Source organism: Indicator indicator, chromosome 15, assembly GCF_027791375.1.
Source record: "Indicator indicator isolate 239-I01 chromosome 15, UM_Iind_1.1, whole genome shotgun sequence".
Classification (NCBI taxonomy): Eukaryota; Metazoa; Chordata; class Aves; order Piciformes; family Indicatoridae; genus Indicator; species Indicator indicator.
The window spans coordinates 23269140-23291230 of NC_072024.1; the positions used below are offsets into that span (position 1 = coordinate 23269140).

The 22091-nt window shown below is 46.2% G+C and overlaps 1 protein-coding gene across 1 annotated transcript in view; it reads right to left on the bottom strand.

Annotated features, from left to right (window-relative positions):
- NUP210 (nucleoporin 210) overlaps window positions 1-22091 on the bottom strand; it is an 81703-nt gene that overhangs the window by 51499 nt on the left and 8113 nt on the right. Inside the window, exons 2-12 of the mRNA XM_054387541.1 lie at window positions 20045-20181; window positions 17932-18063; window positions 13908-14004; window positions 11962-12112; window positions 10009-10141; window positions 8535-8693; window positions 8036-8104; window positions 6978-7084; window positions 5793-5933; window positions 4247-4384; window positions 1045-1200 (exon numbers count right to left, since the gene is read on the bottom strand). Of these exons, the coding sequence (XP_054243516.1) occupies window positions 1045-1200; window positions 4247-4384; window positions 5793-5933; window positions 6978-7084; window positions 8036-8104; window positions 8535-8693; window positions 10009-10141; window positions 11962-12112; window positions 13908-14004; window positions 17932-18063; window positions 20045-20181 (1420 nt within the window). The remainder of the gene's footprint in view (window positions 1-1044; window positions 1201-4246; window positions 4385-5792; window positions 5934-6977; window positions 7085-8035; window positions 8105-8534; window positions 8694-10008; window positions 10142-11961; window positions 12113-13907; window positions 14005-17931; window positions 18064-20044; window positions 20182-22091) is intronic.

Here is a 22091-nt window from a genome sequence, read left to right on the forward strand (position 1 = left end):
CTTTTCAGATTGTGCACTGCACTGAATCTGAAAGCTCTTATGGAGGGAAATATTTCTTTTCTGTCTTCAGGCTTTGACTTATGTTTGAGGATAAGAAGTTTTAACTGAAAAAAAAAATCTTCATCTTTGTATCGCCTGCTGGTAAACGCCCACTGCTAAGAAGCAGCATCCTGGGTTGTCCAGCAAAGAGTTTCAGAGCACATCTGTAAAGTAAATCCTGCACAAACTTTCATTTGCACCACTATTCTAGAGTACTTCACTCGCTATTTCCAGCATGAAGCTTAGCACCTCTCCAATTCCTTTTGCTGAACTGGCATAAACCATCTCAGCAGAAAACCCAAGCTAATTTGCCCCTCAAAACCCCACCATTAGTGTATTTCCATAGGCCCCATTTAAGCACTGAAAAGCCACCAGAAAGTCTCACTGAAGCCTTCTCCTCTCCAGGCTGACCAAGCCCAACTCTCTCAGCCTGGCCTCACAGCAGAGGGCTTCCAGCCCTGCCAGCATTGCTGTGGCCTCCTCTGGCCCCACTCCAACACGTCCCTGTCTGGGCTCTGCTGAGCACTCCAGAGCTGCCCCAGCACTGCATGGGGGGTCTCAGCAGAGTGAAGCAGAATCCCCTCCCTGCTGCCCACATTGCTGGGCACCAGCCCAGGACAGGCTGGCTCTGGGCTGGCAGTGCTCGGTGCTGGCTCATGTCCAGCTTTCAGCCACCAGCAAACACCTCTCACTCCACAGGAAGCATTTTTAGGCTGCCTTGTCTCCCTGAATTACTACTTCCCTCTTGCACTCAAAACTTTCAACAAAGAAAAATGACTTGCCAAGGACATCAGGAAGGGACACAGCAGGGGTGAAGTTAATGCAGTGGAGAGAGCTTGAATCCCCAGAAGCACCAACACAAACTGATCCCTCAACCTGCTACAGGGCAGGCAGGGAATCCTCTTGGGAAGGTTTTGGAAAGGGGAATGCCTATGGAACTCTCAGCTGCTTTGCTGTTTCCAGCAGCCATATGCAAGAATAAGAGGGAAAATGAAAAAGTTTTACCTTCATTTCTCCATAGTGCAGTGGGTTCTGAACATCAACTGCCTGAATAACACTGATGCCAATATCACTGCCAGTTGTCATCACTCCTTTGACTGTCACTGTAGCAACTGACTGGTTGGAATAGGACCAGCTGAAATTGCCACTCCCACCATGAGCCTGGAATAGACAGAGAAAAACTTTCAAGTGTTTGTCTGTGGTTGTCACCTCTCTTAGCTGTTGAGCCTCTGAATATCTTAGACGAAAAGCAGGGACAGGCTGAGCAGGACAATGCTGCTGTTGAGGAAACACAAACTAACACCTCAGGACTCCCAAATAAGAGAAGAGCATCACTGCCCTTCATTTTCTTTTCATCCTCTATGGTTTTAATTTCCTTGACTGTTCACAGCATTTACTCTAACCCATTTCATAATGAAGTAAAAAAAGTGACCAGGAGGATAAAAATCCTGTCAAGAAGGACAGTGAGGAAAGTAAATCTAAATTACACAGAATCACAGAATGTTAGGGCCTGGAAGGGACCTTGAAAGCTCATCCAATCCACCCCCCCCTGCCAGAGCAGGATCACCTAGACCAGATCACACAGGAACACATCCAGGTGGGGTTTGAGTATCTCCAGAGAGGGAGACTCCACAACCCCCTGGGCAGCCTGCTGCAGGGCTCTGTAACCCTCACAGTTTAAAAATTAGGCAGGAGCTAACAACTTTCAGGGGATAGGCAGTGCTGTGTCTAGTGTTGGGCACCCCCAGTTCAAGAGAGACAGGGAAGTACTGTAGAGAGTTCAGCAGAGGCTACAAAGATGCTGAGGGGCCTGGAACAGCTCTCTGAAAAGAGCCCTGGGGCTGTTGAGCCTGGAGAAAGAACAGCCCCAGAGAGGATCAGTGTTCAGCAAGAGCTAAAGGGTAGGGGGCAAGAGGCTGGGGCCAGACTCTTGTCAGTGGTGCCCAGGGACAGGACAAGGGGCAATAGACACAAACTGGAACCCAGGAGGTTCCATCTGAACAGAAAGAGGAACTTCTTTGGTGTGAGGGTGCTGGAGCCCTGGAGGAGGCTGCCCAGAGAGACTGTGGAAACTCCTTCTGTGGAGAGATTCCAACCCCCCCTGGGCATTGTGATCCTGGGCAAGCTGCTGTGAGCATCCCTGCTTCAGCAAGAGGTTGGACTGGATGATCCCCAGAAACCATAAAACAGAAATACTGCATTTTTAGTAATTCTATGAAGTCCCATCTCGTTGCCTTACAAAGCAGCTGCATTACTACATTTTTTTATCTAGCAGCCAGTTTGTACTGAGGAAAGAAAAGGGAAATCAGCTTCTCTTACTTTCTGATCACCATCCACAGGCTGTTAGCCGAGCTCCACTCCACAAAGTGGTACCAGTGACAGTGATGCTCTCAGTAGAAAACTAACCTCCATCTGCTTAACTGATGGCCCTGCACTTCACTGCCCTACCAGGGAGGCAAAAAGGGGAAGGGCAAAGGTTTGGGATTTCTTTTTTTGCTCCATCTTCTACTTGCAACAAAATCCATCCTATTAGCACAGAAGTGAACAAAGCAAGCAACACGAACCCAGATAGCTGACAAAGCAAAAGCCAGAAGTCATTCTGATACCATCTGGAAGGACTTGCTTTAGCTATAAACACAATTTGGCTAGATCCAAACATCCCTTTGGACTTATTTTCAGAATTAAAAGAAAAAAAATTAAAGAAAAAATTCTACCTACCAATTTAGACCAGGCTGACTGAGAAAGTGCCAAACACGGTTTTACAGGCAGGACCAAGAGTCAAGCTGTGTGTTACTGTGAACAACCACTAGCAGAGGTGAGCAGGCAGACTGGGACAGCCTTTTCAGCTTTAGTACATGCAAAGTAATTTAAATGCTGGGAGAACAAAAGGGGTTCAATTCTCAGTGACAACAAATCCCAGTAAAGTCAGAATAGTGATGCAATTATTGGAGATCAGCCCTTTAAAAACTGAAAGGCCACCAGAAGGCCTCCCTGAAGCCTTGTCTTCTGCAGGCTGAACAAGCCCAACTCTCTCAGCCTGGCCTCAGTGTAAAGGGGTTCCAGCCCCCAGATCATTCTTGTGGCCCTCAATCATGAGATGTGTGACAAGTGAAGGACACTAATGTCAAAGGCTGGCAGGGTGCTGCTCGTTAATCTTCTCATGGCCTTTTACAGTCTCTCCACACTCTGATTCCTGCTCCCAGCTTCCATCCCTTCCCAGTAAATGGTCACCTCTAACTATGGCTATGAAGGTTTGCACCCTGGCTGCTTCCTGTAATCCCAAACCACTGCATGCAGATGTGCATGGTGCATGCACCAGGGAGAGAGGAAGCGACTGAAACCAGGAGGGGTTTATGTCTATTGGTTTCTTACCTGCTTGTTTTAAATCACACTTTTTTCCCCCCAACTCCTACAACTAACATCCCACAAAATTCCTGCAAATACAAGCTTTTGGATGTCACAGTACATGATGGATCCAAAGTTAACCCTATCTAGGTGGTGACAGGTCTCACTGTGCCTGTATGTCAGATAGAATCATAGAATTGTCTGGGTTGGAAGGGACTTCCAAAGGTCATTTCCAGTCCAACCGCCTCCGCAGTCAGCAGGGACACCCCCAGCTAGATCAGGTTGCCCAGAACCCTGTCAAGCCTCACCTTGAATATCTCCAGGGATGGAGGCACAACCACCTCCCTGGGCAACCTGTTCCAGTGTTCCACCACCCTCATGGTGCAGAACTTGTTCCTCACATCCAATCTCAATCTGCTCTGCTCTAGTTTGAAGCCATTGCCCCTGGTCCTGTCCCTGCAGCCCTTTGCAAACAGTCTCTCTGCAGCCTTCTTGTAGCCCCCTTCAGGTACTGGCAGGCTGCTATGAGGTCTGCCTGGAACCTTCTCTTCTGCAGGCTGAACACCCCCAGCTCCCTCAGCCTGTGTTCGTAACAGAACTGCTCCAACCCTCTGATCATTTTCATAGCCTCCTCCGGACCCTCTTCATCAGGTTCCATGTCCTTCCTGTATTGAGGGCTCCAGACCTGGATGCAGTCTAGGTGAGGTCTCAGCAGAGCAGAGCACAGTGCCAGAATCACCTCTCTGGCTCTCTGGCAATGCTGCTTTTGATGCAGCCCAGGCTGTGATTTGCCTTCTGTGCTGCAAGCTCACACTGCCTGCTCCTGTCCAGCTTCAACTCCACCAGCACCCCTCCGGCATACCTGTATGGTGTACTGGTAGGCTCCTGCTTTGGGCTGCCAAGGAAATGTCAAAATGCTGGGTGAAAGAACTATGGGCAGACAGATTTCAACATCTTGCTGGCTTTCAACTGGTACTGGTAACGTATGCACACCTCCATCCTGCAAAATGCAACAGCAGAGCATTAGAAACGGCAGCACAGGGCTTCCTAGAACTCCTAGGTAGTCCTCATGTACAGCAAAGCTGTTGACAACACCTAAGAGAAAGGAAAACTGTTCAGGGGCACTTGTGAGCAGGGAGCTCAGCACAGCAACATGTGCTGCTGTGTTAAATGACTACAGACATACATCGAAAAGACAAAGAGCAGCAGGAAATACATTCTTTCACTATTCCCAGTTCTTGAGACCTTGGTCTGGAGAATGGATTCAGTAACTCCACACCTGGATTTACTCTGCTCCTTCCACTCTGCAGCAGGTGAAGAAGACACTGATTCTAGAAGCCCCATTTCTCAAATCCCCCCTGCAAACACTGCCCTTTTCATCTTGGCTGACTGTAATGCCATAACCCTCCGGCACAGCATACTGCTCCTTACTGGAGTCTGAAGGAAAACTAACAGCTCTCAGGTGACCTCATTTCATTCAAGAGTACCTCTCTGCCACAGAGACTGAGGATGGCTTACCATACACAAGGACCTACTAAATCCTACTCGAGGAATCACTACAATGATTTCACAGCAAAGGTGAGGTGTTGAATCTTTCCAAATTCCAAGCAGAAGCAAATCAGTTTCACAGCACATGCCCTAGTCAGCCATACACTCAGCAGCCTGCCCAACCAGCAGAAAGTTAATGAATATTAATTTGAGGAACTCTGCAGGCTGATACACTTGGCAGATTTTCATTCCAGCTCTCACTTACCAAATGACAGAAAACTTTCCAAATCTAACTGAAGACAGAGCAAGACCAGGCTATGACACTGATGATCCTACCAGAGTCAATTGTAAAATTCACTCAGAGGATGGGAGAGGACCTTTGCACCAGCACAAGGCAACAATATGTACCCACCCACATATCTGCCAGGAAAAGAATCAGTGCAGTGCACCACTACTTTAACAGGTGGCTGCCACACACTCAGCAGCAAAGTCCTACAGTTTTTTATGTAAGGAGATCCTCTGCTGACTTAACTGACAGCATTCCTGAAGCAGGGATTTCAGAAGCTAGTTCTTAATCTGTTTAAACAAAGATGGCTTAGGCCCACGTAATCCACAGAATTATGGAGTGGTTTGGGCTGGAAGGGACCTTAAAGATCATCTAGCTCCAACTCCCCTGCCATGGGCAGGTCCTACTAGAGCAGCTTGGCTCAAGGTCCCATCTCACCTGCCTTTCAACGCTGCCAGGCTTCAAGCCTCCACAACTTCTCTGGGCAACCTGTTCCACTGCCTCACCACACTCATGGGGATGAATTTCTTCTTCGTGTCTGGTCTGAATTCTTAGGTTTCCTTTTACTATGTCAGTGTTAAGCCACAACATCTTTTTTAGGCCCAGGCGTAGAGCAGTTCTTATAAAACCATACCTGATCTACGACTGATGTCAGTGCAGCATCAATAATGGTCTGGCCCTTCTTTATTGCTTTCACATAGAGGTATGATCCATTCAGAGAGGACTTCAGCACCTCAAAATATTCTCTGGACAGCTTTGTATTAATTCTGATATTCTAAAACCAGAAGATATTGCCACAGGTAACTGCCATGAATACTGTGCAAACATCAGCAACAAATCAAGGAGACAACAATTCTTTCATAGCAGAGTTGAGAGAAACTTACTGAGGAAGAATTTTTCTCCATGGAAGTTTCAGCCTTTGTATCTTTTAGACAGAGCATTAACTCCACCAGAAAACATTTACTTTTTTAAATTAGCAGCAACATGGAATTATACAGGGAGAGCACCAATATTTATACCACTAAATAACCCATATCTAACAGTATTTATACCACTAAATAATTAATATCCAACAATAATTCCATAATTCTTTTCCTTCTTAAACACACAAGGGGCAAGAACATGCAAACAACACTGCCCCTGTAGCAGTCGAAACTTGGATCTTTACCTCAGGAAGCAGAGAAGTGCAAATAAAACAACAGTCACAAAGTCAGTATTCTACAAAGCAATCATTTCATGATTGTTTTCAGCTTGTAAATGAACTATTTCTGGTTGGGTTTATTTTCTTTCAGATTGATGCATATTTGATATTTAGTATCTAGAATTCATCTTAAACTTCTAAACTGTGAAGTGTCTTCATGCCAGCTCATCATCCGAGCTCTTCCCCTAACCAAGTGAAAGGAGAGGAAGCTCCTCAAGAGTTTACACCTTCCTTACACCTTGTTCCCTGGTAGGACAGCTTGCCTCTAGGTGTCACAGTGTACATTTGAGAGGGGCTGGTGAGATGAAGCACTGCACAAACACAGCTCTCCAGCAGTCACACTGGTTGCTATTTCCAGGGCAGTGCCTGTGCTGTATGTCTGAAGTGAGCTGTCCAACCCCTTCCAGCTTATTCTATAGCACTTAGACCCCCACAGGCACTTCCACATCAATCACCCACAGTGTTTCAGTTAAAGAACAAAAGGGAGAAAAGAAGGCAGGAAACAACCTGCTCTGAAATGCTCTAACTCAGTGTAAACAGGAAACTACTCAACTACTTTCAGTGAAAGGAAGCATTTAGGAGACAGACACACAGAAGGAGATCAACATCTCAACTTACATCAGATAAATACACCTTGTTGCTTGATTTGTCATACACTTCCACTGTAATCTCGTAGAGCCTGCCTGCCTCCAGGACCCATCTGTTACCTGGATGAATTGTAAATCCTACAAAACAAGAGAGACTAAGCAGCACAGACAAACAGCTCCTCACACAGCACATACAAGCACTTTGCTACTGCTGTCCACACTCTGAAGGTGCGCTTCGTTTTAAGCTGCTGAATACAAAGATGAAGGAAAATATCTAAATATTTACACTTGCTTAGTAAGTATTTACTACTAAACTTACTTCACATTGAGCAGCTACTGTGAATAAAATCATTCCCCTCTGAAAAGTGAGCCAGCAGTGCCCTCATGCAGGCCAGAAGGCAGCTGTGTCCTGGGCTCCACCCAGAGGAGTGTGGGCAGCAGGGCAAGGGAGGGGATTCTGCTCTGCTGAGACCACACTTCCAATCCTGCCTCCAGCTCTGCTGTCCCCAGCATAAGAAAGGCACAGAGCTGTTATAGTGAGTCCAGAGGAGGCCACAAAGATGATCCAAGGGCTTGAGCAGCTCTGCTGTGAGGACAGGCTGAGGGAGCTGGGGGTGTGCAACCTGGAGAAGTGAAGACTCTGGAAGGACCTTAGAGAAGCCTTCCAGTGCCTGAAGGGATTCTACAGGAAGAATGGAGAGGGACTTTTCATGAGGGTGTCTAGAGACAGGACAAGGGGGAATGGTTTGAAGCTGAGGGAGGGCAGAGTTAGATCGGAGCTTAGGAAGAAGTTCCTCAGTAGGAGGCTGGTGAGACTCTGAAACAGGTTGCCCAGGGAGGTTGTGTATGCCTCCTCCCTGTTCAAAGCCAGGTTGGATGAGGCCTTGAACAACCTGGTCTAGTTGAGAGGTGTCCCTGCCATGGGCAGGGGTTGGAGTAGATGATCTCTGAGGTTCCTTCCAATCTAAGCCATTCTGTGAATAGTAACACAAAAACTGTAGGAGTGGATACACACACAAGGAAACAGCAACACAAGAACAAGGCAAGGAATTATATGAAGCAATCAGGAAAACTTTAGCCTGTACCAACCTAAACACCTGGGATTTACAACATAGACAGTGCTGTTTGGCAGCCTGGCAATCCCCTGCATGCTGATACCTGAAGTCTCAGTAAAGGAACAGAAAAGTTTTGTCACAAGTCACCTAAAGATCAGCTTGTTCCTGGGGCTTCTTATGTCTCTTTGGATATTTAAAGGTTATTGTATAATGGAAAGAAATGTTATCCCCACTACTAAATAGCATTTCAGGGAGTATAAAGCTCTGAATATAAGAATCAGATAAAGCCTCATCACATTTCCACACTGACTGAGGGGAGCAGACCTGATTTAATTGACTTTTTGCCAACCTAATTTCTTAGAACATGTTGAGGCACCTGGCGACCCTGCTAAGACTGAACTCAGAGCAGTGCTGCTTTCTATTGCTCCTGATTTTCAAATGTGGATAGCTTTATCTTTTTGTGCAACAAAGGGTGGAAAGTTTATCTCCTGCCACAAAGATCTGGATGGAAAAGCATCACCTAGGAAGGATACTCCTGTGCCCAAGTATGAGGCTAGTTTGTCCCTGCTGCAATGCAGTCACAACCGATGTCACCTGGTTCAACTCAGCAACCGGCCTGGACGGATCTCCTCCAGGAGAGAGGATGTGGTTCTGCAGGTACAGCTCGTACTGATCAGAGGGCATCATTAACTCTGCACAGGAAACAAGACAGCACATGAAACAACAAGGGCAAGAGTGCTACTGCTTCGATGCTGCTAATTAGTGCTGATTCATCTCTGCTGCTGCCTCATGCAGGCTGCAAATCAGTGTTTTGTGTCTTGGTGAAACAGCATTTGTGTGATTGCATCAACACACAAAGCAAGCTGCTCCTCTAGCTTCCAACTGCTGCCACCCCCCTCTTCAGCCCTAACACCTGACTCATTCCCAGCTTCAAAAGGGGTCACATTACTCTCTAAGAGTTACTGAACTTCTCCCTCTCCACTCTGCACTGCCAGCTGATGTAGCCAGCCTAGCCCAGCAGCCCAGGAACACTTCCCTTACCTAGTCTATACAAAGAACAAAACAGCAAAGTGAAGTCACTAACAGCACAGGCTCCTCGTGAGCAACAGAGGCAACTGCAAATGAGCCACAAAAATGATTAAGGGAGTGGAACACCTTCCTCATGAGGAGAGCCTGAGGGAGCTGGGGCTCTGTAGCTTGGAGAGGAGGAGCCTGAGGGGTGACCTCATTGACATTTATGGATATGTAAAGGGTGAGTGCCAAGACGCTGGAGCCAGGCTCTGCTGGGGGATGCCCAATGACAGCACAAGGGGCAGTGGTGGAAGCTGAGGCAGAGGAAGTTCCATGGAAACAGGAGGAAATTTGTTTTCACTGTGAGGGTGACAGAACACTGGAACAGACTGCCATGGGGGGTTGTGGAATCTCCTTCTCTGGACATATTGAGAACCCACCTGGATGTGTTCCTGTGTGATCTGCTCTAGGTGACCCTGCTCTGGCAGGGGGGTTGGAGTGGATGAGCTTTCAAAGGTCCCTTCCAACCCCTAAAATTCTGTGAACTACAAACGACCCCACTTTCAAATGGAGTTAAAGCCACCTATCCCACCTCTGTAGAAGTGGAGCACATCCATTTCTCAGGAAAACATCTTCTGTTAGAGAAGTTACTAAACTAAACTTGATTTAACTAAGGGAGCCAGAGAGCTCTTCAGTCAATGTGCAGTAAATGAGTACATCAATAGCTCCTGTTCTAAGCTCCCCTTACCTTCACCTCCTTGACTAATCTGCCTTTACAGATTAGTGTTTGGACAGAAAAGCTAAACAGCTGCATTATCATAAGGTCTGTGCATATCATACAGTACCTGTATCTCTATTTTATGTATAATATACAGTATTAAATATTAACAAAGCAGTTTACATGCAATTTAAAAGTTCTCAGCAGTTAAAAATTCACACAAAGCATTGAAAAAAAAAAAAAAAAGACACACACACAAAAAAGAGAACAGGCCAAACCTGTGATCTTCCCTTGCTTTACTTTCTGGACTCTGTACTGAATCGATGTTCCTACCAGAAGATAAATGCCATATGCTGGATTTAAGAGGATGTTTTCCAAAATAAGCAATCTGACTTCTGCAGGATGCACATTCTATTGATTGAAGGGAGAAAAAAGAAAAAGCAACCAGAGTTAAAGCAGCTCATTTGTTTGGAACAGACCACACAGCAGTAACTTAAAATCTGTAAGTGAAAAATAGCACTTGCTGTAATTGGTTATTATCAGCTCGAATTTTGGCACAACAGAGAAATACAAGGGACAAGGAATGCTGCTAGAGATCTGCTCTGTGCATCCTGAAGTTTTCTGGAGAACACAGAGAGACTTGAGGTAGAGGCACAGCAACTAGTCAGGTATCTAGGCATTTATTTCCCTTCCTGTAAACCACAGTACCTCCAGACAACATATGCCTCATAACTTCACTCTGGAACCTGAAGCAAACTCATTGGTCTATTAAATTAGCAATACAACAGATAATTGTATGAATTCCATTCAGTGAGGGATGCTCACTGAAAATGTGCAGCACGACAGCAGTGAAAGACCGTAAAGGAACTGCTAACTAGGAAGGTATAAAAAACTGCAAATAGAACAACAGTGTTTCAATTGCACTTCCAGTATCAGCTCCAAACTCATTCAGAAAAGTAAATAATTAAGCCAGAAAACAAACCAAGCTAGAAGCACTGAAGAGAAAAAACTCAGGCTGATTAGCATGTAGAGTGAGTGTGCAGCACAATTAGACAGAGCTGTAACAAACCCACACTTCTGAGCATACACACACACAATGTTTGTGCCAGCTGATTGCTGTTACCAACACTGAGAACACTTTCACTAAACACTCAGGACAGGTATGGGTTAGATAGTCCCAAGCAATTCTGCTTTAAGTAAAAACATTATGTACATGTCCTGACTGCAGGGATGGGATGAGCCTCAGAAAAACCCCTACCATTTGACAGGGAGATTGTTGAAGGTGCAGCACTAAGCTGATGCTAGCACAACGCCAAGCCTTCCCTTAAATGAGAACCCACAACATCTCTCTTGGCTCTTTATCAATTCTATTAGGAGAAAACCCAACTCAGTTACCAGGGTTAAATGAAAAACTCAGTCACCACAAGTTACAAAGAAAGAAGCTGCATGGATCTACACACCAGCTGGAAGACCATCAGTGCTGCAGCTGTAATCAGACAGTCTGGATTCTACTCCTATTCCTGCCACAGGTGAGCTTTTTGACTTGTGGGCAAAACTTCCACCTCCATTAAATAAAAGACTGAATACTCTTGTTGCACTGACATCCTGATGCCAAGGCCTCCCCTCCTTGGGGCCCAGAACAGAATGAGGTAGAATTGGATACTAACAAGCATTGGTGAGACATTCATGCCAAGAACAGGGAATGAAGGTGCAGCCAATATAGGAAGCCTTATTCTAGCTATTTATTGATTGATGAAAAGACCTGAAGTCTTCTAATTGCTTATTTTACAAAGAGCTGAAGGGACAAAGCCCAGTCTAGCATGATTCCTGTCATATCTTTTTCATATAGATATAGATTTTTTTTATATATATACATACATATATATATATAAATATATAATCCAATGACTCTCAGAGGTAATAAAATGGTGCAGAAGTAACTGAAGTGGATTCCTCTGCCACAGAGCTCTTGGCCAGAGAGACAGGGTTCAAAATTACCTCTGGCACAAGCACCATCGTGGGTTGGGTAACTGCACCCAGCTCCAGCCCCTTCAGGGTGACCAAGAGCAGCACTGTCATTGTTTGTGGTATGAGCTGCAGCCACCCCAGTAGGACAGAGATGCAGCACTGATATTCCGTGCTGGGGAGAAATCTGCAGGCCAAGCTGACAGCACTCCTGTAACACTGGACTACAAGATGAATAAAAAGAAAGATGAAAGCAAGTTTCTTACCTTATAGACACTTTCTTGTATTCTTGCTTTTATCCTGGAACTCCCTGTTTTCATTCCAGACACCAAAATGGTATCTCCTTGCTTGGCAACTTTTTCCATCTCCAGTATATAGGAAGGTGGAATATAAGTGGATTCTGAGAACTTGAGTATACTGAAAGGTGAACCACAAAGTGAACAGAAAACTGTTAACCCATCTTTGTGAACCCACTGAGGAACCACACCAGCATCTACTCACAGCTCCTTCCATTTTTAAGCAAACTGAAGATGTCTGCCTGGGACCAGATATCCAAATTCTACTCATTCCTCAAGATATCTGCAGCTAATTGCTGTGACTGATAAATGTTCTTTTGAAGCTCACATGTGGGTTTTCAAGAGATATCAGAGGACTGCACATGTCTGTGATCACCCCTCTGCTTTTCACAGTAGGTGTAGACTGCAAAAGCTCTCTAGATTGTTATGGTACAGCTGATGTGAAAGACACAAAGCTTGTGTTTGGAAAAGCAACAGCTCGTCAAAGCAGAAGGGAACTTTGACCTCTCTGAAGCCAGGCTGCATTTAATAAATGACTGATAAAAAGACAAGTAGGACACTTATAGGAGCTGTTAGAAATTTCAATGAGATGTAACAAGAGAGAGGAAAGAAGTTGCCATGAATGGCTAGTGAGAGGACAGAAATGGAAAGAGAGATGTTTTAAGGGTTGCCAGACTCTAGATGGCTTGCTGTGCACTTTCACAGGGCAATCAGCAAGCACCAGTCGTTGAGGAGAGTTATGAATATTAACATTTGGGGCAGACCTGGCCCCAAAAACTGAACCCAGTATTGAAGGTGATTTCACTAGCAGAACTAAGTGTTGACTGAAACTTGAAATTCTTCAAGTTGGGAGAGCTCCTTCCTGATATTGAATAGGACTTACAAACCAAACCAAAAACGAAAACTGCAAACTCTCTGCTGAAATGCTGAGGTTACAAGCTTAGTGATAAATCTTTCCTCTGTACAGGATGCTTCAGAAAGATCAGCAACTGCATCTATTTATTCCTAGGTGTTGCATTAGAGCTACTTCAGGCTGCTCCTTAACACCTTCAGCTGATTAAACAGGCTGTTGAGTAGGCACTTGAAAAAGACCCCTGAAGCAGTCCCAGGAACAAATACAAACTAGGTTATACATGGCTCAAAAGGAGTCTTGAGGAGGAAGACTTGGGGGTGTCACCATGTGCCAGCAATGGTTGCTTGCAGTGCAGAAGGCAGCCATGTCCTGTGCTGCATCAAAAGAAGTGCAACCAGCAGGACAAGGGAGGGACTTCTGCCCCTCTGCTCTGGGGAGACCTCACCTGGAACACTGCCTCCAATTCTGGTGCCCCCAGCACAAGAAGGACATAGAAGTGCTGTAATGGGTCCAGAGGAGGTCATAAAGATCATCAGAGGGCTGGAGAATCTCCCCTATAGAGACAGGCTATGAGAGTGGAGCTGTTCAGCCTGGAGAGGAGAAGGCTCTGGGGAGACCTCAGAGCAGCCTTCCAGTATCTGAAGGAGGGGGCCACGGGAGAGCTGGGGAGAGACTTTTGACAAGGGCTGGGAGTAACAGGACAAGAGGCAATGGCTTTGAGCTGTAAATAGGGGAGATTGAGACTGGAGATTAGGAAGAAATTCTTTCCCATGAGGGTGGGGAGAGACTGGAACAGGTTGCCCAAGGAGGCTGTGGATGTCCTCCGTGGGGGTGTTTGAGGCCAAACTGGATAAGACCTTGAGCACCCTGGGCTAGTGGAAGGTGTCCCTGCCCATGGCAGGGGGGGTGGAACTGGATGACCGTTGAGCTCCTTTCAACACAAACCTTTCTAGGATTCTATGAACTGACCGACAAGCATTGTTTCAGTTGACCAAACTGCCTAGAGGAGGACCATCAAACTGAAGGGAGTTGAGACTTGTGAGAATGAAGTAAATGAACTTACCGTAAGGCATTGTGGGCATCTGAGAATCTGTCAGCCTCTGCATCCTTGACTATTGTCCAGGTAAAGACTAACCCTGCCAACGAGCTGAAAGTGTTGCCTAGAAATCAAACAACCCAAAAAGAAATCACAAGCATGGAGTCTTCCTGGAGCACAAACTATGTTTTTTTTTCCCCTAGGAAAGGTCTCTCTCTTATCCCTAAAAAGATGCACTACCAGAGTTATGTTACAAATCACTATCTGCCTTTGGCAAATGTGAGATGTTCTGTTAACTGGCTTCTCTGCTCACAGTTTAGCAACACCATATGCCACTTGATGTTCTGCACAAAGCTCACCAGATAGGTGCAGGTGTCACCACTTGTCAGCCCCCCACAGTATTCACCTCTTTTCCCCTTTGACCACAAACCCCACCCTATTGCTTGGAATCGTAGATTCATAGAACAGGTTGGGCTGGAAGGGACCTTAAAAATCCAGTTCCAACCTCCCTGCCATGGGCAGGGACACCTCCCACCAGCCCAGCTTGCTCAAGGCCTCATCCAACCTGGCCTTCAACACCTCCAGGGACGGGGTATCCACAGCCTCCCTGGGCAACCTGTTTCAGTGTCTCACCACCCACTGGTGCTACAAAAATTCAGACAGGTGCTTGTGTCTTCAGAATTTTTCATCTGTTGTGCACCACACAAACTGAAGAAAAATAATTTTGTGTATTTTATATAGATATACAAAAAAATTAGAAGCAAATAAATAAGATTAAGGGGCACATTGGGTGTTGCCACTCCAATAGCCACTCACAACTGCTACAGCAGACACAGTCTGCAAATTTTGCTGTAGTAAAGGGAGCAGCTCATTCTGGAGGTCATCTCTAGGCACCTGGAAGAGAAGATGACGATCAGGAGTAGTCAGTATGGATTTGCCAAGGGGAAGTCATGCTTGACCAATCTGATAGCATTCTGTGATGCCATAACTGAATGGGCAGATGCAGGAAGACCAGTGGGTCAAAATCTTGACCTTAGCAAGGCTTTTGACACTGTCTCCCACAACATCCTTGTGAGTAAGCTCAGGAAGTGTGGGATAGAAGAACAGACAGTAAAATGGAATTGTAACCAGTAACAGGCTCTGCTCACTTGTGCCCTGGGATAGGACAAGGGGCAATGGATATAAGCTACAGCACAGGAGGTTCCACATCAACATGAGGAAAACTTCACTGTGAGGGTCATAGAGAACTGGAACAGGCTGCCCAGAGAGGTTGTGGAGTCTCCTTCTCTGGAGACTTCCAAGACCAATCTGGATGCATTCCTGTGTGACCTGTGCTGGATTCTCTGGTCCTGCTCTGGCAGGGGGGTTGGACTGGAAGATCTCCAAAAGTTCCTTCCAATCCCTAACATCCTGTAAGCCTGAGAAAGGGGATTATTATTAGATATAATTAGATATTAGCAGGACATCAACAAAAAACACCTCTAAGCTATATTTCATTTTGGAACATGTGGATCTGAGATCCCATCTGGGAAACGAGTTCACAGCACTTTCCACCTCTGTTGTTTTGGTTTTGAGCACTACCACGATGAACCCAGAACAGGAATAATTCTTCACTCAAAGAACTTCAGTTGAGTGCTTTCCTTCTAGGAACTGTGCACCACAAGGAATTTTAAGTGTTTAAAGGAGCAGAAACCACAAACATAAAGCCACAAACTGAAACCCAAGGTTTATCATGATTACATGACACAATGCTGATGATTTCAGCTGCTGATCTGAAAGATTTTACAATCTTCAGGACCAGCCTTCCTCTGAATTGCAGCATCCACTGGAACAAATAAATAGGGAACCAAGTTCCCAGTATTTACTATATTTTAATGTCTATTTCCATTTCTATTGTTCCCTTTGACATTTATACCTACATTAATAAAGATTCAAAGCAAAGGTATTATTGAATTTGTACACTTAAGACATTTTAAAGCCACAAAACCACTTCAGGACAAGGTGATGCAAGGCACAGCCTATGGTGTTCCTCCCATTTCTCTACAGCTTACTGCAGACAGCTCCAAATCCCAAATAAATAGGATTTGGAACACAAAACTCTAAATACACAGGGCAATATAATTAAAATTGAGACTGGATTATTTAACATGGATTCAAGTCTAATTTCCTCTGATTATGCCTGCTTTAGCTTTGCAAAGCTGCATTATGGAAGGGATTGTCTCCCTGTATATCAGCACTGGTGAGGCCATACCTTGGGTACTGGGGTCACTTTTGGGCCCCTAACTGCAAGAAGGGCACTGAGGGGCTGGAGCAGGTCCAGCAAAGCTGGTGAAGGGTCTGGAGAATAGGACTGGGGTGGAGCAGCTGAGGGAACTGGGTTTTTCAGTCTGGAGAAAAGGAGGCTGAGGAGAGACTTCATTGCTCTCTACAACACCACCCTGAAAGGAGGTTGGAGCCAGGTGGGGTTGGTCTCCCCTCCCTAGGTAATAGGACAAGAGAAAATGGCCTCAAGTTGCACCAGGGAAAGTTTTGATGGGACATGAGGAACAGTAGTCCCAAAGGTCTCCCAAGGATGGATCCCAAGGATGGCCCCAGCTCCTGAGACATTCAAGATCAGACTTGCTGTGGCCCTGGGCAGCCTGCTGTAGTTGGAGGTGTCCCTGATGACTGCAGGGAGGGTTGGACAAGATTGCCTTGGGTTGGAAGGCGCCCTCAAAGGTTATCTGTGAATCTGTGAAATGCCAAGGTTATTAGTGTCAAAATGAGCTGATATTCAAAGCTTTTGAACATATCCTGACTCCCTAAATTTAGACCAGGAAGTTCAGTCCCACAGCTTCAAACCAAGCCGTCGTTTCAGTCATGCAGATTAAACATTCTTCATGGGATTGGAATCACTGCTCCTGTTCAGAGTCTAACTTGGGTGGCTTCCAAGGCTAATTGGTCCATTGAGCACACTTCAGGCTTTGCAGAAATACCAAGCCAAGAATCCAGCCTTATGCATAGCATAAGAAAACAAAATTACTTTTGATTATTAACATATTGCCATACATAACTTGGCATTCATTGTACACAGAAAAAAAGCAGGACAGGCTCATTAACTACCCAAACCAAACAATTCAACCTTTCAGAGCTGCTTTACATATCATTTCCTTTCAGCCCAGCAGCTGTCCTAAAAAAAAAAAAAAATCACTTGGTTTGAGTGTGGATGTGACAGGCTTAAGAAGTGGGCCAGTGCCAACTGCATGAGGTCCAATAACTCAAAGTGCAAAGTCTTAAATCTGGGTTGGGGCAACCCAGGCACAAATCCAGACTGGGTGCAGAGTGGGTTGAGAGCAGCCCTGAAGAAAGAGACTCAGGGGTGTTGGTTGCTGAGAAGCTCCCCAGGTGTCAGCAAAGGGAAGGGCAACAAAGCTGGTCTGGAGAGGAACAGCTGAGGGACCTGGGGTTCTTTAGTCTGGAGAAAAGAATGCTGAGGGGAGACCTCCTTGCTCGCTACAGCTCCCTGAAAGGAGGCTGGAGCCAGGTGGGTGTGGGTCTCTTCTCCCAAATAAAACATGATAGAATGAGAGGAAATGGCACCAAGTTGCACCGGGGAGGTTTAGGTTGGACATGAGGAACAATTTTTTCTCTGAAAGGGTTGTCAAGGCCTAGGACAGGCTGCCCAGGGCAGTGGTGGAGTCCCCATCCCTGGAGGGGGTTTCACAGCCATGTATCACAGAATCACAGGACCAATAAGGTTGGAAAAGACCTCAAGGATCATCAAGTCCAACCTGTCACCCAAGACCTCATGACTATAAACCGTGTCACCAAGTGCCACGTCCAATCCCCTCTTGAACACCACCAGGGATGTGCTGAGGACCTGGTGACATGGCAGTCCTGGGTTACTGGATTCATTTGATGACCTTAAAGGTCTCTTCCAATCTAAAAGATTCTATAATAATTATTCTGTCTCCCAAACCCAACAGCTAATTCTGTTCTAACATTCAACTGTGTTGTAAATGAAACCAGTGTGCAGATCAGACAATAAAGAGTTTCAAAGCAAATCTCTTACCTTCTGAGTCCAAAGCCTGAATTTTTAGCTCCAGTGGTGAATCTTCAAGATAGAGTTCTCTTGTTGTGGACACAATCTGGATGTCATGAATTAGATCAACTATAGCATCACAGCGAAGCACTTGTCCAGTCACTTGAAGGAACATCAAAAAATGAAATGAGCAACACTGAACCTGCTCATCAAGAGCACCAAGAAGACAAAAAACACCTTAAATTGAGCCAATGACACAGAACACTGCAGGAACTGAAACTTGGTCATAACTCTGGCTAAGAAACCCTTGGTCAAGTGGTGACTGTAGCTAAGTGAGTAAGAAAAGCACTTCCCTTCTTCACTGAGCTTTAGAATAAATCTTCGATTGTGACTTCTATCTACACCAAGTTACAGATGTTTTGTCTGAGTACCTGTGAAGAGTTTCTACAGTGCAACTGTCAGACTGGGCTCACGTCCTAGAGACCTTAAAAGACTTTACACCGCAGATCACAGAATCATCAAATGGGTTGGGTTGGAAGGGACCTTAAAGATCACCCAGTTCCAACCCCTCTGCCATGGGCCCCTAGGGAAACCTCCCACCAGACCAGGATTGCTCAAGGCCTCATCCAGCCTGGCCTTCAACACCTTCAGGGAGGAAGCATCCACAACCTCCCTGGGCAACCTGTTCCAGTGTCTCCCCACCCTCACTCTAAAGAATTTCTTCCCAATCTCCAGTCTCAGTCTCCCCTCTTCCAGCTCAAAGCCATTGTCCCTCATCCTATCACTACAGGCCCTTGTCAAAAGTCCCTCCTCAGCTCTCCTGTAGCCCCTTCAGGTACTGGAAAGCTGCTCTGAGGTCTGCCTGGAGCCTTCTCCAGGTTGAACAGCTCCAACTCTCCCAGTCTGTCCCCATAGCATAGGTTTTCCAGCCCTCTGATCATCTTTGTGGCCTCCTCTGGACCCACTTCAGCACTTTCATGTCCTTCTGCTGGAGCTACTAGAGCTGGACACAGTACTACAGGTGGGATCTCAACAGAGCAGAGGGGCAGAATCCCCTCCCTGTGCTGCTGCTCTCCCTGCTTTGCATGGAACCCAGCACACAGCTGCCTTCTGGGCTGCCAGTGACCATTGTTGGCTCATCTGAGTATTTCGAAGCAAGGCTTGACAGGGCTCTGGGCAGCCTATCTAGTTGAAGATGTCCCTTCTGACCACAGAGGAGGCTGGACTGGATCACCTTCAAAGGTCCCTTCCAACTCAGACCATTCTATGATTCATCAGCTGACACCCCCAAGTCCTTCTCCTCAGCACTGCCCTCTGTCCAGCCTATATTTGTACTTGGGATTGCTCCAACACAAGGTGCAAGATCTTGCTGAACTTCATGAGATTGACTTGGGTGCACATCTCCAGCTTGTCCAGGTCCCTCTGGATGCCATCCCTTCCCTCCAGCGTGCCAATCAGACCACACAGCTTTTTGTCATTCCCAAGTTTGCTCAGGGTGCACTCAGTTCCACTGTTCATAATGCTCACAAAGATATTCAACAGCACTGGTCCAGCATCAACCCCTGAGGAAGGCCACTTGTCACTGGCCTCCACTAGGACCTGAAGCTGTTGACTGCAACTCTGAGTACGGCCAGCCAGCCAGTTCCTTATCCAACTAGTGGTCCACCCCTCAAGTCCATGCTTTTCCAACTGGATGACCAGATGATAAATCCCTAGTTCCATCTTTATTTAGTGACTGCAAGACATTTACTTGACCACCTGGTTCTGCTTCTGTCATTATAAAACCACCAGGTATATTGTATGACAGACACCAAGGCAACTCCCAGCTTTCTAAATGCACAGCACCTGAATTCCCGTTATATGCACTGAAAATCACTTCAGGTCACCTTGCCCCCCCACCTTTTTAAACTTTTATCTTAATGAATTATTCCATTTCCTGGATGTATCATTAATATCATTAACACTTATTTGAGACCTTTAGCAAACAGCACTTACAAACCACACCCATGACAAGTCCAACATGGCTATGCACATGCATGGAAATGCCATTTTTTGTGCACTTTTGTGCACCCTGCTTCCTTTCTGGAGGAAGCCAGGAGGCTGACAAACAAGCAATGTTGCGCTTCCAAAAGTTCAAACTTACTGATATCTTCAGCCAGGATGATACTGGTCTGACGTGTGGGCTGTGAGGACTGTGCCTGGATGACAGCCTTCTGTGAGCACTGCTGCTCAGACTGCTCTGCCAGCTCTATGCTTGCCACCTCTGGCCTGCTGGAGGACCTACAAGATCATTTGGTTGCGTTAGCAGGAGTTCAGTTACTGCTAGATAGAAAACAAGGGGTTTTAAAGACACCAAAATCATTTCACAACACTTGCTATGTCTGCAGGACACAACTTTCTTAAGAGCTGTTACAGCAGCTGCTCCAGGACTTCAGGAAAAGCCTAGAACAAGCAAACCCACATGCACAGTGCTGAAGCAGAAGGGAAAATAATTGTAGATGAAGCTCCATTTGCCACTTGGAATTGCAGTTTCAAAAGAAAATTGAAACAAATCTCTGACTACTGTGTCCAGCTCTGGGACCCCCAACAGAAGAGGGACATAGGCCTGCTGGAATGGGTCCAGAGGAGGTCACAGAGAGGATCAGAGGGCTGGAGCACCTCCCCCATCAGGACAAGCCGAAATAATTGGAGCTGTTGAGCCTACAGGAGAAAAGGCTCCAGGGAGACCTTAGAGCTGCATTTCAATATCTGAAGGGGACCTGCAGGAAGGCTGGGGAGGGACTGTTTAGAAGGGCCTGTGGTGATAAGACGAGGGGCAATGGTTTGAAACTGGAGCAGGGGGGATTTAGGATGGACATCAGGAAAAAGTTCTTCACAATGAGAGTGGTGAAACAGTGGAACAGGTTGCCAAGGGATGTGGCTGAGGCCCCATCTCTGGAGACTTTCAGGATCTTCATATGGCCCTGGGCAGCCTGATCTAGTTAGAGGTGTCCCTGCCGACTGCAGAGGAGTTGGATGAGATGACCTTTGAGGGTCCCTTCCAAGCCAGTCCAATATGTGAGAACCTGTTTTAACTTGATGTCAGAACATGTTTGCTATGGAAGGCTCTGAACCAGTACCAAACAAGGGGGTTTTAATAAAAAAATTTAAAAATAATGGATTTAGTCTGTGGAGCTGAAGTCTGTAACACTATGTAAAACATAGAGGCAGCCCAATAATCATCTTCGGTAAAATGGAGGCCTACAACTGCGCATCTGTTAGCTCCTGCTCTGATTTGCCTGGCTTCTCTATAGCCAGCTGCTCCAGGAATGAGACTGTAGGAAGCTCACCGTGGACATGGAACCCAGTTCTCACTTTCTGTGTGCCAAAAAATGTCCAGATAAGGTGAAAAAAGAGCTTAAAAGTTACTAAAAAAAAAAAAAAACAAAACCACCACAACAAACCAAGGCTCTTGAAGTGAATTGCTTTGAGACAGCAGCAGTACACATCTGAGGCCTGAAAACAAAGGTCTCAAAGCAATACCTGCAGGCTGTACCTCCTTCAAATAGTCACAGAATGTCACTCCTCTGATCTGGGTGAGCTGCTGACTACCGTATGGAGGATTGGGTGGCAGCTGTTGTCCACAGCTCCTCACTCAGGCCATCCATGCAGGGGTCACTGCAGAGTCAGCAGGCAGGCAGCCAGCCAGGACTCAGCTCAGAGCCCAGCACCCTGCCTAAGCCACTCACGAGTTCAGTGCCTGAGCCAGCCATGGCTGCTTGCTCAGGGATTCCCAGTCAAAGCTCTTTTACAAGGGCTCTCTGAAGGATTAAACAATGAAAGAAAGCACTGATGACAAAGCTGCTCAGGAACTGCTTCTCTCAGACGACGACAGCAGCTCTGATGAAAACAGTGCATTATCTGGGGAATGCAATCCAAGCTGGGCACTAGATCCCCCAACTGGTGAAACTGGATGGATTTGGAGCATTCTTGTGGAAAATGTTCAGAAAGCCCTGCCATGGGAAACAAAACTCTTAACCCACCATGGAGCTGCAGGAGAGCTTCAGCCTGACACTAAGGCATAGGTTTTACCTACTTTTATTCCTGTCAGAACCAACCAATCCAAAATAGTGAAGAACTCCATAATGGTTTGAAATGGGTGCAGTTTTAGATCACAGGATGTTCTGTTATCTCAGAGCTGACACTTGCAG